Below are 15,000 nucleotides of genomic sequence, written 5' to 3' on the forward strand. Positions count from 1 at the left end.
GAGCAGCAAAAACTTATTTTACTCGTCTACAAAGCAATTGCGCTTAGTTTCGGGTTTGTGGAAGGACGGGGGTCGGCGGGAAATATTTTTTTGAAGAAGAAGAAAATGCTGAGTGCTGTATCGTTAAAGCGGGGGTTGTGGGTGGTGGGGGGTTGGGGGGGGGCGGTAAGTAGGGTGAACGGGCCGGGGATTCACATCAGAGTAAATACCGAGCGAGAGTTAATGTACAACTCCAGAAGAAATGTTTATTACGAAAGTCGCCTGTTTTGAAGTGATCCGAAAATGAGATCGAATGAGAACCAGTGACTATTCATTACAAATTGAGAAATAGGTTTATTGCTCACTTTCACTGGTAAACGTGTGGCTAGATGACCAAAAAAAAACATAATAAATTTACCAATCTTTGCACCACCGAAGGATAATTATAGCTTGATATTTATTGGTAGCGTTGTAAAAACAAAAATATTTGTATCGACTGACATGTTTTTTTTTCTTCTACTGATGCTATATATTTTTTTTTTTATGAGAATCAAATGACTTAAAGACGGAAGGTTTAAAGCAAGTTTACTGTAGGGAAAGCAAATTATTATCTCCATATGCAAAATTTTGTAGCTATTCCTGAAAGACATTCTGTATTTTTCAAGAATTACTTCACACGCAAATTTTTATTTGATAGCAGGATATCAGTAACCCCTGTTGGTAAAAAAAAATTTGCACATATTTCGCAGAGAGAGAGAGAGAGAGAGAGAGGAGAGAGAGAGAAGAGAGAGAGAGAGGGGGGGTTAGGGGGTCCATTGCAACGTAGTAATAACTTTACTCCTAATATACTCACAAAACATACACAAATTCTCTCTCTCTCCTCTCTCTCCTCTCTCTCTCTCTCTCTCTCGGGGTCTCTCCCTCTGAGAGCCATGTGACCTTTCTTGACCCCTTAGCCGACACAGGTAGCACCCAAACACAGCTGTTGGAATCGAACTTTACAAACGCGATCCCATACTACCACGAATACATATAACTCATTCAAACATCTGTCTTCTTTGCCTGTAAACTTTCACTTAGAAAGTAGTTGGTAATACACTCGACTCACTACTCTCTTATTTAGAAAGCATCCAGATCTGTGTAATCAAATATTGAAAAGTCATTAGGTCGTCCGTGGAAATTCCTCTGTGCAGAAAAATATTTTTTTTTACGAATATTCTTGGGAATTGAAAATAATTGAGTTATAGCAGTACGATGGCCAGTGTTTTCTATTGTTCATCACGTTTTTTTCTGGCTTGTTATAGGAGGGCATGTATGTATATGTATTTGTAATATGTATGTATGCATGTATGTACATTCATACGTACCTATATATATATATATATATATATATATATATATATATATATATATATATATATATATATATATATATCTAATATATCTAATATATAATATATATATATATATATATATATATATATTATGTATATATAATGTATATATTTATATTTATATATATATATGCACATATTTTGTGTGTATAAAGCTCACCAAAAAAGGAAATCTGTTGGAGTCCATTTTTATTGCTGCTACACTCACAAGGAATTTAAATCTCCGTCCTGGATCATACCCTGATCCTCTTTCCTATCTCTTTTTCTTAAGAACACGCCCTCCCAGATTAACAAACTGTAACCCCGCCCCCTCTTTCTGTTTTGCATTTAAAGGTCTCTCATTTTCTGTTACATTGAGTGAACTGGAAAATGTTGAACATACGACGAAAGTACTTGTTCCAAGTCCTTGTTTCACTTACCTCGCTACCGTGGTTTTAAGGATACATTATATGTGGCGTGTGTATGTCTTCCTCTTTGTTTCTGTTTAAAAATTGTAAATAATATCAGTACATTGCTCGGAGTCATAAGTCCTATAAAAACTTATACTTTAGGGGTATACAAGTTTCCTTTAAATGAGGCATAATCTTACGAAAGAGATTAAATTTGAAAGACGAACAAATAACAAACCCAAGTCCTGATATGGCAGCTTGTATATCTTCCTTGAGAGAGAGAGAGAGAGAGAGAGAGAGAGAGAGATAGAGGAGGAGGAGGAGGAGGTGAAATGAGACAGAGAGAGAGAAGAGACGGAGGAGAAAAATGTATCCTCTCAGCACTTAGAAATAGATTTAGTGAATGGGCCCAAACCGCTTTGCAAAGCTGCAAAGGACCTCATTGTAGAAAATATATTGTATCATCTGCGCCGCACTACCGACTTTTTTTTTTTTTTTTTCCTTTACCCTGGTGGTGGGGCGTTTTTAGACTGGTATCGTAATGTACCTCCTTCGAGATAAATGATGATTATCAATTGTTCTCAATGCTGCTGCTTTTTGCTTTTGCCTTTGTTCTTTCTCCGCCTCCTCCTCCTCCTTCTCCTCCTCCTGCTGCTCCTCCTCCTCCGGCTCCTCCTCCTCCTCCTCCTCGCTGTTGGGAGAGCAGAGCAGCAAAACTTATTTTACTCGTCTACAAAAGCAATTGCGCTTAGTTCGGGTTTGTGGAAGGACGGGGGTCGGCGGAAAATATTTTTTTGAAGAAGAAGAATGCTGATGCTGTATCGTTAAAGCGGGTTGGGGGTGTGGGGGTTGGGGGGGGGCGGTAAGTAGGGTGAACGGGCCGGGGATTCACATCAGAGTAATACCGAGCGAGAGTTAATGTACAACTCCAGAAGAAATGTTTATTACGAAAGTCGCTGTTTTGAAGTGATCCGAAAATGAGATCGAAATGAGAACCAGTGACTATTCATTACAAAATTGAGAAATAGGTTTATTGCTCACTTTCACTGGTAAACGTTGTTCTAGATGAACCAAAAAAAACATAATAAATTTACCAATCTTTGCACCACCGAAGGATAATTATAGCTTGATATTTATTGGTAGCTTGTAAAAACAAAAATATTTGTATCGACTGACATGTTTTTTTTTCTTCTACTGATGCTATATATTTTTTTTTTTTTATGAGAATCAAATGACTTAAAGACGGAAGGTTTAAAGCAAGTTTACTGTGGGAAAAGCAAATTATATCTCCATATGCAAAATTTTGTAGCTATTCCTGAAAGACATTCTGTATTTTTCAAGAATTACTTCACACGCAAATTTTTATTTGATAGCAGGATATCAGTAACCCCTGTTGGTAAAAAAAAATTTGCACATATTTCGCAGAGAGAGAGAGAGAGAGAGAGAGAGAGAGAGAGAGAGAGAGGGGGGGGGGGGGGGGGGTACCATTGCAACGTATGTAATAACTTTACTCCTAATATACTCACAAAACATACACAAATTCTCTCTCTCTCTCTCTCTCTCTCTCTCTCTCTCTCTCTCTCTCTCTGAGAGCCATGTGACCTTTCTTGACCCCTTAGCCGACACAGGTAGCACCCAAACACAGCTGTTGGACGAACTTTACAAACGCGATCCCCATACTACCACGAATACATATACTCATCAAACATCTGTCTTCTTTGCCTGTAAACTTTCACTTAGAAAGTAGTTGGTAATACACTCGACTCACTACTCTCTTATTTAGAAAGCATCCAGATCTGTGTAATCAAATATTGAAAAGTCATTAGGTCGTCCGTGGAAATTCCTCTGTGCAGAAAAATATTTTTTTTCGAATATTCTTGGGAATTGAAAAATAATTGAGTTATAGCAGTACGATGGCCAGTGTTTTCTATTGTTCATCACGTTTTTCTGGCTTGTTATAGAGGGCATGTATGTATATGTATTTGTATATGTATGTATGCATGTATGTACATTCATACGTACCTATATATATATATATTATATATATATATATATAAATAATATATATATATATATAATAAATATACATATATATATATATATATATATATATATTTATGTATATATGTATATATTTATATTTATATATATATATATACATATATTTGTGTGTATAAAGCTCACCAAAAAAGGAATCTGTTGGAGTCCATTTTTATTGCTGCTACACTCAACAAGGAATTTAAATCTCCGTCCTGGATCATACCCTGATCCTCTTTCCTTATCTCTTTTTCTTAAAGAACACGCCTCCCAGATTAACAAACTGTAACCCCGCCCCCTCTTTCTGTTTTTGCATTTAAAGGTCTCTCATTTTCTGTTACATTGAGTGAACTGGAAAATGTTGAACATACGACGAAAGTACTTGTTCCAAGTCCTTGTTTCACTTACCTCGCTACCGTGGTTTAAGGATACATATATGTCGTGTGTATGTCTGTCTGTTTGTCTGTTTTAAAAATTGTAATAATATCAGTACATTGCTCGGAGTCATAAGTCCTATAAAACTTATACTTTAGGGGTATACAAGTTTCCTTTAAATGAGGCATATCTACGAAAGAGATTAAATTTGAAAGACGAACAAATAACAAACCCAAGTCCTGATATGCAGCTTGTATATCTTCCTTGAGAGAGAGAGAGAGAGAGAGAGAGAGAGAGAGAGATAGAGGAGGAGGAGGAGGAGGTAAATGAGACAGAGAGGGAGAGAGAAGAGACGGAGGAGAAAAATGTATCCTCTCAGCACATTAGAAATAGATTTAGTGAATGGGCCCAAACCGCTTTGGCAAAGCTGCAAAGGACCTCATGTAAGAAAATATATTGTATCATCTGCGCCGCACTACCGACTTTTTTTTTTTTTCCTTTACCCTGGTGGTGGGGCGTTTTAGACTGTATCGTAATGTACCTCCTTCGAGATAAATGATGATTATCATTTGTTCTCAAATGCTGCTGCTTTTGCTTTTGCCTTTGTTCTTTCTCCTCCTCCTCCTCCTCCTTCTCCTCCTCCTGCTGCTCCTCCTCCTCCGGCTCCTCCTCCTCCTCCTCCTCGCTGTTGGGAGAGCAGAGCAGCAAAACTTATTTTACTCGTCTACAAAAGCAATTGCGCTTAGTTCGGGTTTGTGGAAGGACGGGGGTCGGCGGAAATATTTTTTTGAAGAAGAAGAATGCTGAGTGCTGTATCGTTAAAGCGGGTTGGGGTGTGGGGGGTTGGGGGGGGTCGGTAAGTAGGGTGAACGGGCCGTGGGGATTCACATCAGAGTAATACCGAGCGAGAGTTAATGTACAACTCCAGAAGAAATGTTTATTACGAAAGTCGCTGTTTTGAAGTGATCCGAAAATGAGATCGAAATGAGAACCAGTGACTATTCATTACAAAATTGAGAAATAGGTTTATTGCTCACTTTCACTGGTAAACGTTGTTCTAGATGAACCAAAAAAAACATAATAAATTTACCAATCTTTGCACCACCGAAGGATAATTATAGCTTGATATTTATTGGTAGCTTGTAAAAACAAAAATATTTGTATCGACTGACATGTTTTTTTTTCTTCTACTGATGCTATATATTTTTTTTTTCTATGAGAATCAAATGACTTAAAGACGGAAGGTTTAAAGCAAGTTTACTGTGGGAAAAGCAAATTATATCTCCATATGCAAAATTTTGTAGCTATTCCTGAAAGACATTCTGTATTTTTCAAGAATTACTTCACACGCAAATTTTTTATTGATAGCAGTGGATATCAGTAACCCCTGTTGGTAAAAAAAATTTGCACATATTTCGCAAGAGAGAGAGAGAGAGAGAGAGAGAGAGAGAGAGAGAGAGAGGGGGGATACCATTGCAACGTATGTAATAACTTTACTCCTAATATACTCACAAAACATACACATTCTCTCCTCTCTCTCTCTCTCTCTCTCTCTCTCTCTCTCTCTCTCTCTGAGAGCCATGTGACCTTTCTTGACCCCTTAGCCGACACAGGTAGCACCCAAACACAGCTGTTGGACGAACTTTACAAACGCGATCCCATACTACCACGAATACATATAACTCATTCAAACATCTGTCTTCTTTGCCTGTAAACTTTCACTTAGAAAGTAGTTGGAAAATAATACATCGACTCACTACTCTCTTATTTAGAAAGCATCCAGATCTGTGTAATCAAATATTGAAAAGTCATTAGGTCGTCCGTGGAAATTCCTCTGTGCAGAAAAATATTTTTTTCGAATATTCTTGGGAATTGAAAAAATAATTGAGTTTATAGCAGTACGATGGCCAGTGTTTTCTATTGTTCATCACGTTTTTCTGGCTTGTTATAGAGGGCATGTATGTATATGTATTTGTATATGTATGTATGCATGTATGTACATTCATACGTACCTATATATATATATATATATATATATCATATATATATATATATATATATATATATATATATATATTATATACTGCGAGTATTGTAAGAACTAAATCTTCGTTCATAATATCTGTAAATAGACTAATAGGGTATGTGACTCCAGAAAGACAGGAATAAACCATCATTGTAACATTCACACTTTGAAATGCTTAACCAGTGATGAACCTGCTTGAGAGATACTCCTACAATACTACCCACTTCATACACACATACACATATACGCACAATAGACACGACACCCTTTTGAACTAAAAATTGCAAAGTCCTTCGTGTTTCCAAAGTATTAAAGTCCCTCTTTTGCTGTACCTTTTTTAAGCAGATATTCAATGATTTCAATGTCTTTTTCTGAATAGCACGTTCTTTTCAAAGACCTGTCGTCATATATTGGAAATATATAGCTTAGTGTACCCATGTGTTTAAGAATGACACTGAAGTAGATTTTTGTATAAACGTCACTCTTATAAAATATGAATAATTTTTTTTTAAGTTCAGTAGCTTTCAAGTTGTTAATGAATTACAGACAAAAAAGAAATGGGTAAAAGTTCAAAGCAATACTTTACCTCTCAAGGAGGATTGGAACTCACGTCCTCTGAGTTTCAAGCACCCAGTTTTACCAACCACACCGTGGCAGTAAAAATATTCTATTTTTTTTCAGTTCGAAACTTAGTACCACTTATGTACTTGCCTACACTTTTGAACTAAGTATCGCGTGAAAAAGTGGTTATAATATCTTCTAAGGGACGTATATCTGAAACTTAACAGCAAGATAGGCACGTAAGGAGTAGTAACTTCTCTCTGGTAGGAAAACAGATTTTTTACTGATTTGTATATATATGTATATATATATATATTATATATATATATAGATATATATATATATATATAATATATATATATATATATATCTATATATATATCTGACTCACATTAGGATCAAACTCTTCTCTTTCAATTGAAAGACCTGGATTCGATCCTGATGTATGTCAGTAATTTATTTCTGTACCTGTACCTGACGTCATTGTGTGTCGAATACTTCCATTTATATATACATATGTGCGTGTATAAATATATATATATATATATATATATATATATATATATATATATATATATATATATATACTACATACATATATATATATATATATATATATATATATATATATGATATATATATATATATATATATATATATATATATATAATATATATATATATATATATATATATATATATATATATATATATATATTTACACACACAACAAACCTTATGAAAAATTCCAATCCAATTACTCCAAAATGTATCGTCAAGCTAAAAGAACCGCCTCTATAATTAAAAGCCATTTACCTGCCTGCAATAAATCATACTACATTGGTATGAAAATAACCACCATAAGCCGACGTGTAAAATGACATATTGTATAAGAATATCCTTCATCATCATAATAAGTGGCACGGGTCTTAATGACACCAGGTGTTACATAAACCAAGAGGACTTCAATTCAAGGCAGAGCACCCTCGACTGAAGACTTTCTCGTAATAGAGAAAAAAAAGAACGATATTTGGTGGGAAAAATGGAAGAAAATGATTATTGTCAGGGGGGTTGATATGAGTGAATTATGTTCATTTTGACTTTAGCTGTTGTTTTTTTTTATGAGTTGGGTTTTATTAATGATTCGCATTTTACCAATTAACAAAACTGCATGTAATAATAATAATAATAATAATAATAAAATAAAATAATAATATAATAATAATAATAATAATGTTTGGAATAAGGCAATTGTTTACTTTGATCAGTGTAATTCAGTGACACATTTTGATAAACTTTTCCAGAATTTGCATCTGAAATCTTTAATGAATAACACATAATGAATAACGCATAAACGCTTAAGAAAAAAAAATATATACATATATGTATATAGTATGATATATATATATATAATGTGTGTGTATCCGTGTGTGATGTGTGGCCGTGTGTGTATCCGTATGTGTACGTTTACGTGCGTGTATGTTTACGACGCTTACTGCTTTTTATGGAAGCCACTTAAAAGTTAATCGATGTGTAACTTACATCACAAGGAAAAGGCCAATTGGGGTTCCCGAGTGAATAACGAAGCCTCATTCATAAAAGCTTGAAGCTTCCGGTGTTGGTCTGTGTCATATTTTGTTCTGTCAGTTTTAGCGTTGATTAATTTCATAATTATGAACGAAAAGGGAAGTCGAAATGTACGTCCTTGATTGTGCATGTTTCAAGTTTATTTTCATTTATATTATTCATATAATACTGTTTTTTATTGTAGTTATGCTAAATTATTTAGACTTCATTTATTTTCATTTATTATTCATATCTTGTTTTTATTTTCTTGATTTACTAAATCATTTAAAGTTAATTTATCGTTCATTCATTTTTTTTGTATAATCAATTTAATTATTTCAACATTTATTTATCAATTCATTTTTTCTTTCTTTCTTTCTAGTCATCTATTCATTAAATTATTTATTCACTTAAGTGCTCATTTATTTTTTTATTTATGTAATAGTTTATTCCCTTATTTACTTGTTGATTGACTTACTTATTTATTTATTTTATTTATTATGAATTTTGTCTCAGTACAATGTCTTATGTGTACTAAACACGTCCTTACAATAGTAGACTTATTAATTATCACAAAACTTTTATTTTTATTTATTTATATATAATTTTTGTTCATTTATGTCTTTCATTTATTTATCAATTTATTTAAATTATTAATTATTTATTTAATTTCCTATTTATCTATTATGAAATTTACTTATACTGAAGACGACCTTTCGACAGAAACAAAGATATTACCAAAGAACTTCACATTACCCCAATACTTTCCCAGATAGGATGATCATCAATTTAAATTTATAATCTCACAAAACATTCACTCAAGCTTAAAACTAACACAGGAATATGTCTAGCAAACAAAAACAAGAACAAGTAGAAAAAAATAAAAACTAATAAAGGAATATGTCTCGCACACACTAAGACAAGAATAGACTGAAAAACAATGAAAACTAACACAGGAATATGTCTAGCACACACAAAGACATCAATAGGCAGAAAAAAATAAAAACTAACACAGGAATGTCTCGCACACACAGACAAGAATAGACAGAAAAGCAATGAAAACTAACAAAGGAATGTGTGGAATATGTATCGTACACACAGACATTAAAAGACATAAAAAAAGTAAAATCTAACACAGGAATATGTCTCGCACACACAAAGACTTTAACAGACATAAAAAAATAAAATCCAAAACAGGAATATGTCTAACACACACAAAGACAAGAATAGACAGAAAAAAACAAAAAAAAAAAGGAAAGTAGGAATACCACAGAAAAAAATAAAGAAAAAAGAAAGTGCATGATGGCACGGCGAAAGAAATTATGAAAACCCAACGCGGGTTATATCCATCGATTTCAAGAGCGTCATTTCGCCAAAGGAATGTCTGTATTCCCCTTTGAGATTATTATTATAGTATTTGCATTGTGGGGCTTCTGAACGAGAATAAGTGGCGCTTCGATGTGACAAATGGAAGCGTTTCTCCCTGAGTTAAGAGTTTTATCTTTTTTTTTTATAGCTACATCATGAGGGTTAATGTTTACTCACGGAATGTTACTCATGCTTCTTTAACTTTGATGGGTAATTGAAGAATGAAGATGAGTATGTACAGGTATTCTTAGGTATTCGTGTATTGGGAAAATAGTCTTTTTTTCTGGTATTATTAAAAAGGTATATACCGTTATTCTTAGCTATTTGTGTATTGGGAAAAATACTCCTTTTTTCCTGGCAATTATCAAATAAGTATTCTTATTACCGTGGGATTCTTGGAGGCCATTTGTGTATTGGGAGGGAAAATAGTCTTTTTTTCTGGTATTATTAAAAAGGTATATACCGTTATTCTTAGCTATTTGTGTATTGGGAAAATACTCCTTTTTTCTGGCAATATCAAATAAGTATATACCGTTATTCTTAGCTATTTGTGTATTGGGAAAATAGTCTTTTTTTCTGGTATTATTAAAAAGGTATATACCGTTATTCTTAGCTATTTGTGTATTGGGAAAATAGTCTTTTTTCTGGTATTATTAAAAAGGTATATACCGTTATTCTTAGCTATTTGTGTATTGGGAAAATACTCCTTTTTTCTGGCAATATCAAATAAGTATATACCGTTATTCGTAGCTATTTGTGTACTGGGAAAATAGTCTTTTTTCTGGTATTATTAATTAAAAAGGTATGTACCGTTATTCTTAGCTATTTGTCTATTAGGAAAATAGCCTTTTTCTGGTACTATTAAAAAGCTATGTACTGTTATTCTTAGCTATTTGTGTGCTGGGAAAATAGTATTTTTTCTAGCACTATTAAATAGTCCTTTTCCAGTATTATTCCTTCGATAGTTGAGCCTGAAGCACTGACAAGCACTTAACTATTAGTCTATTTGAAAAATAGACTCATAGTTAAGTAAATAGACTAATAGTCTTGTTTTTAGTACAATTATCAGGAGTGTAAAACTTCCGATAGTTAAGTCCGTAGTAATGAAAACCAATTAACTAACAGTGTTTTAGAGAAATAGTCTTCAAATAGTCGCGTCTGAGACGCTGATAAGAAATTATTTATTTATTAAAAATCTCTCTTTAATATTCGAAAAAGGTGTTAATATACTTCCCGGTGCATCTCTCCTTTAAAGGATTTGTAGACAACACCTTTATACTCTAATCCTCCCTCCTAATACTACCCCCACCCCCTCCCCAAGATCTAAGAGAGGGGGAGGGGGGGTGGGGTTGCTTTGCAATTCGCTAATGCTAACATTTACCCCTCGTGTGGCGCCAAGTTCTTAATGACCCTTGAAAAAAGGATGGGAGATGGGGGAGGGGGAGGGGAGGGGTTCACGTAATAACGATAACCTTTCCCCTTACGGTAAAATGGTAAGTCTCTCTCTCTCTCTCTCTCTCTCTCTCTCTCTCTCTCTCTCTCTCTCTCTCTCTGTTTGGCATTTTAGGACAACATTTTCCGATACGTTGCGAGTTGGTCAGGTGAGATATTCGTATATTGACGTGCTTAAAATTTTTTTTTATTTTGTATTAATGAATAAAAGTGACGGCAGCATACAGTAATAATAATGTACATTAATTATAGTATTTATAATGAGCATATGCTATGGTAAAGTTATTGACATTCAGAAAATCATATTGATAAAATAAGGGAATTATAGTTGTTGCAAAAATTATAATGATTTTAAGACGGATTAAAAATCGTGATTTAAAAAAAAAAAAACTCTAATTCCTCTTATAAACAAAATACAGTAACTAAATCTAATTCATTTTTACAAAGATGCTGTAATTCTAAGTCCTTTCATAAAGAGAGGGGTGTAACTAATTCGAATTCCTTGCATAAGGAAGATGCTGTAATTAAATCTAATTCTGTTTTTAAAGAAGATACTGTAATTACTTAATAAAAAAAAATAAACTTTAAAAAATTTTAACCTCCTTGTATCTTTAGTAATTGCTCTTCTTGATTTTAAGATAGTACCATTTATATATCCTTCATCTTTAAGTAGCGGTTGTGTTCATTCCAAACATAAAACTTAAACTCCAGTTTCTTGACCTTAGAACCTAAACCATTCTAAGAGCAACGCAAACAGGCAAACTTGTTTTGTAGTTCGTCTCTCTTAATTAAACCAGCTGGGCTCTCTCTCTCTCTCTCTCTCTCTCTCTCTCTCTCTCTCTCCGTTTAGAGGTATGTAACAGATCTCGCAGAATCCCGCTTCCTACCAGATCAGCAATTAATTCTCTCTCTCTCTCTCTCTCTCTCTCTCTCTCTCTCTCTCTCTCTCTCTCTCAGGTTAATCCTCCTCTGCCTGATATCTGCTCCTGCTACTTCTCCTAAAATAAACTCTCTCTCTCCCTCCCTTTCTCTCTGCTCATCATTTTCCCTTCTATGTCTCCTGACTTCTCCTACGTTAATCATTCCTTTCTCTCTCTCTCTCTCTCTCTCTCTGCTCTGCTCTTCATTTTCCCTTTTTAATGTCTGCAATCTATCCTCAATTCTCCTACGTTAATAGTTCTTCTCTCTCTCTCTCTCTCTCTCTCTCTCTCTCTCCTCTTCTTCTTCTTTTCTTCTTTTCTTCTTCTTCGTCTCCTCCTACTCCCTCCTCTCTCCTCTTCCTCCACTTAAGTCGAGTTCACGGCTCGCATCCAGCGGTCGTTTCCCCGTGGCACGACAATCTTGGAGTCGCTTCCAACGACTATCCGTTGTCGGGAGGCCGAGGCGAAATTACATTACCGGAATGAGAACGGGTTATAAAACAGCTGGTGGTGTCTTTCAAACATAAAGTCATTTCGGGGCGATATAAAATTGCCCCCAGGATGATGATGTTGATACACACACACACACGCTCACACATATACACACACACGCACACACATACACACACACACACATCAGCAGCAGCAACAGCAGCAGGAGCGAATGGGGAAGAAGAGAAAGTGTTTGTTTGTATTTGGGTGTTTGTGTTGATTTTTGTTGTGTGTTGTTTGTGTGTGTGTGTGTGAGTGTGTGTGCGTTTGGAGTGTTGGTAGAAGGTGTAGTACGTACACGTGGTGTAGAAAATTAGATGTAGGCAATGTCGTGTGTTGAGTGTGTGTATGTGTTTTTGTGTTTGTGTGTTTTTGAGTGTAAGCGTAGTTGTTGGTGGATAGTGTAATGTGTACACATGCTGTATGAAATTGTGTAAAAATGTCAAAAGTGTTGTTTGAGAATTTTTTAGCGTGCAACATTTGAGAGAGAGAGAGAGAGAGAGAGAGAGAGAGAGAGAGAGAGAGAGAGAGAGAGAGAGAAGCTGATGTTTCTGGGATGATACGTAATGGCAAGGAAGTGGGTGAAACAGAGAAGATATACATGCGCTTTTGAACAATGTATGATGTATTATACACACTGAGAGAAAGGTAGTTTTGAAAGGTGTTAGACAAATATTATATCAGCTTTGAAGGGTATGGATTGAAACACAGAAAAAAATTCTTATTTGAAATGTAAATAAAAATCGTCTGTAATTGTATACATAGCAAGAATATTCCAGATGATGTATGATTTAATGTATACACTTCTGTAGATCAGAGAAAAATATAATTTGGAATCATATTGAAGAATTTTTTTACAGCTTCGAAGGATAAAGGCTGAAACAGATACGTAATTTATTTTTAAGCTAAATCAAAATCTCATGTAATTTTATATAAATAACAATGATATAAAAAACCTGAGAGGCAGATAATTTTGAATTGTGTTAAAGAATTGTATTACAGGTTTGAAATGTGTGAATGATACAGAGAAAAAAAGAAATCTTATTTTAAAATCAAAACCCTTTGTAATTTTCTAAACAGAAAGCGTAATAAAAGAGTTTAGCCCGTTTATATCTAAACATATATTTGGGCTGTAATATGAGCACGCAATTTGGATAAAACTGTGTAGAGAGTTTTAGTATAATCATCAAAACCCCAATTGTGAAACTGAAACATTTGCTATCTATTCGCAAAAAGCGAAATGAAATTTGTAATGTGGATACGTATAATCAGCTCCGATGTATTTATAAACAAATGACCTCGTGTATATTTAAAAATATGCAGATATCGCGCATATTTCGGAATATCCAGACTACAAAAGAGGCGAAATCACCAAATATTTTGAGGCAATATATACTAGCCCCACCGATACGCGAAACGCAACAATAAGAATTTATCCAGCAGTAGCGATAATAATACAAGTATTTACGCAATTGTTCGAATCAACAATTAGTTATTTCAATGAAAAGCATTACGATCTCGCAGTTAAGTATAGGCGTCCGTGCGGACGAGGGGCGGATAGATTTTTTTTTTCTTCTTTTTTAAGGGGAAATGTGATTCAATCCGTCATTTACCCGAAATTATTCGCTTCGTGGTGATGGGGCGTTACGCTTTTGCAGAACGTGCGATTCAATTCAACAATATGCATTATGGCCCAGGCCGCGGGCGAAGTATTTTGGGCTGCAAAATTCGGAAAGTTTTTTCCTTTATTTTTTATAAGTATTTTTTATGAGCAATATTTATTTTCCTATTGATATTGCAGAATAATTCTGATGGTCAGTACTTTAATGAAAGTGATAATGATAAGATACAAGAATTATTATTATTATTATTATTATTATTATTTTTTTTTTTTTTTTTTTTTTTTTTTTTGCTCTATCACAGTCCTCCAATTCGACTGGGTGGTATTTATAGTGTGGGGTTCCGGGTTTGCATCCTGCCTCCTTAGGAGTCCATCACTCTTCTTACTATGTGCCGTTTCTAGGATCCCACACTCTTCTGCATGAGTCCTGGAGCTACTTCAGTCTCTAGTTTTTTCTAGATTCCTTTTCAGGGATCTTGGGATCGTGCCTAGTGCTCCTATGATGATGGGTACGATTTCCACTGGCATATCCCATATCCTTCTTATTTCTATTTTCAGATCTTGATACTTATCCATTTTTTCCCTCTCTTTCTCTTCAACTCTGGTGTCCCATGGTATTGCGACATCAATGAGTGATACTTTCTTCTTGACCTTGTCAATCAACGTCCACGTCTGGTCTGTTTGCACGTATCACCCTATCCGTTCTGATACCATAGTCCCAGAGGATCTTTGCCTGATCGTTTTCTATCACTCCTTCAGGTTGGTGCTCGTACCACTTTTACTGCAAGGTAGCTGATGTTTCTTGCACAGGCTCCATGGAG

At 34.6% G+C, this 15,000-nt stretch overlaps 1 protein-coding gene across 1 annotated transcript in view; it reads right to left on the reverse strand.

Annotated features, from left to right (window-relative positions):
* The window catches only part of LOC135207434 (cilia- and flagella-associated protein 251-like), a 77,871-nt gene that overhangs the window by 132 nt on the left and 62,739 nt on the right, over window positions 1-15,000 (reverse strand). The window contains exons 3-4 of the mRNA XM_064239159.1: window positions 4,716-4,859; window positions 2,310-2,453 (exon numbers count right to left, since the gene is read on the reverse strand). Of these exons, the coding sequence (XP_064095229.1) occupies window positions 2,310-2,453; window positions 4,716-4,859 (288 nt within the window). The remainder of the gene's footprint in view (window positions 1-2,309; window positions 2,454-4,715; window positions 4,860-15,000) is intronic.

The sequence above is a fragment of the Macrobrachium nipponense genome, chromosome 32 (assembly GCF_015104395.2).
Source record: "Macrobrachium nipponense isolate FS-2020 chromosome 32, ASM1510439v2, whole genome shotgun sequence".
In the NCBI taxonomy this organism is placed as follows: Eukaryota; Metazoa; Arthropoda; class Malacostraca; order Decapoda; family Palaemonidae; genus Macrobrachium; species Macrobrachium nipponense.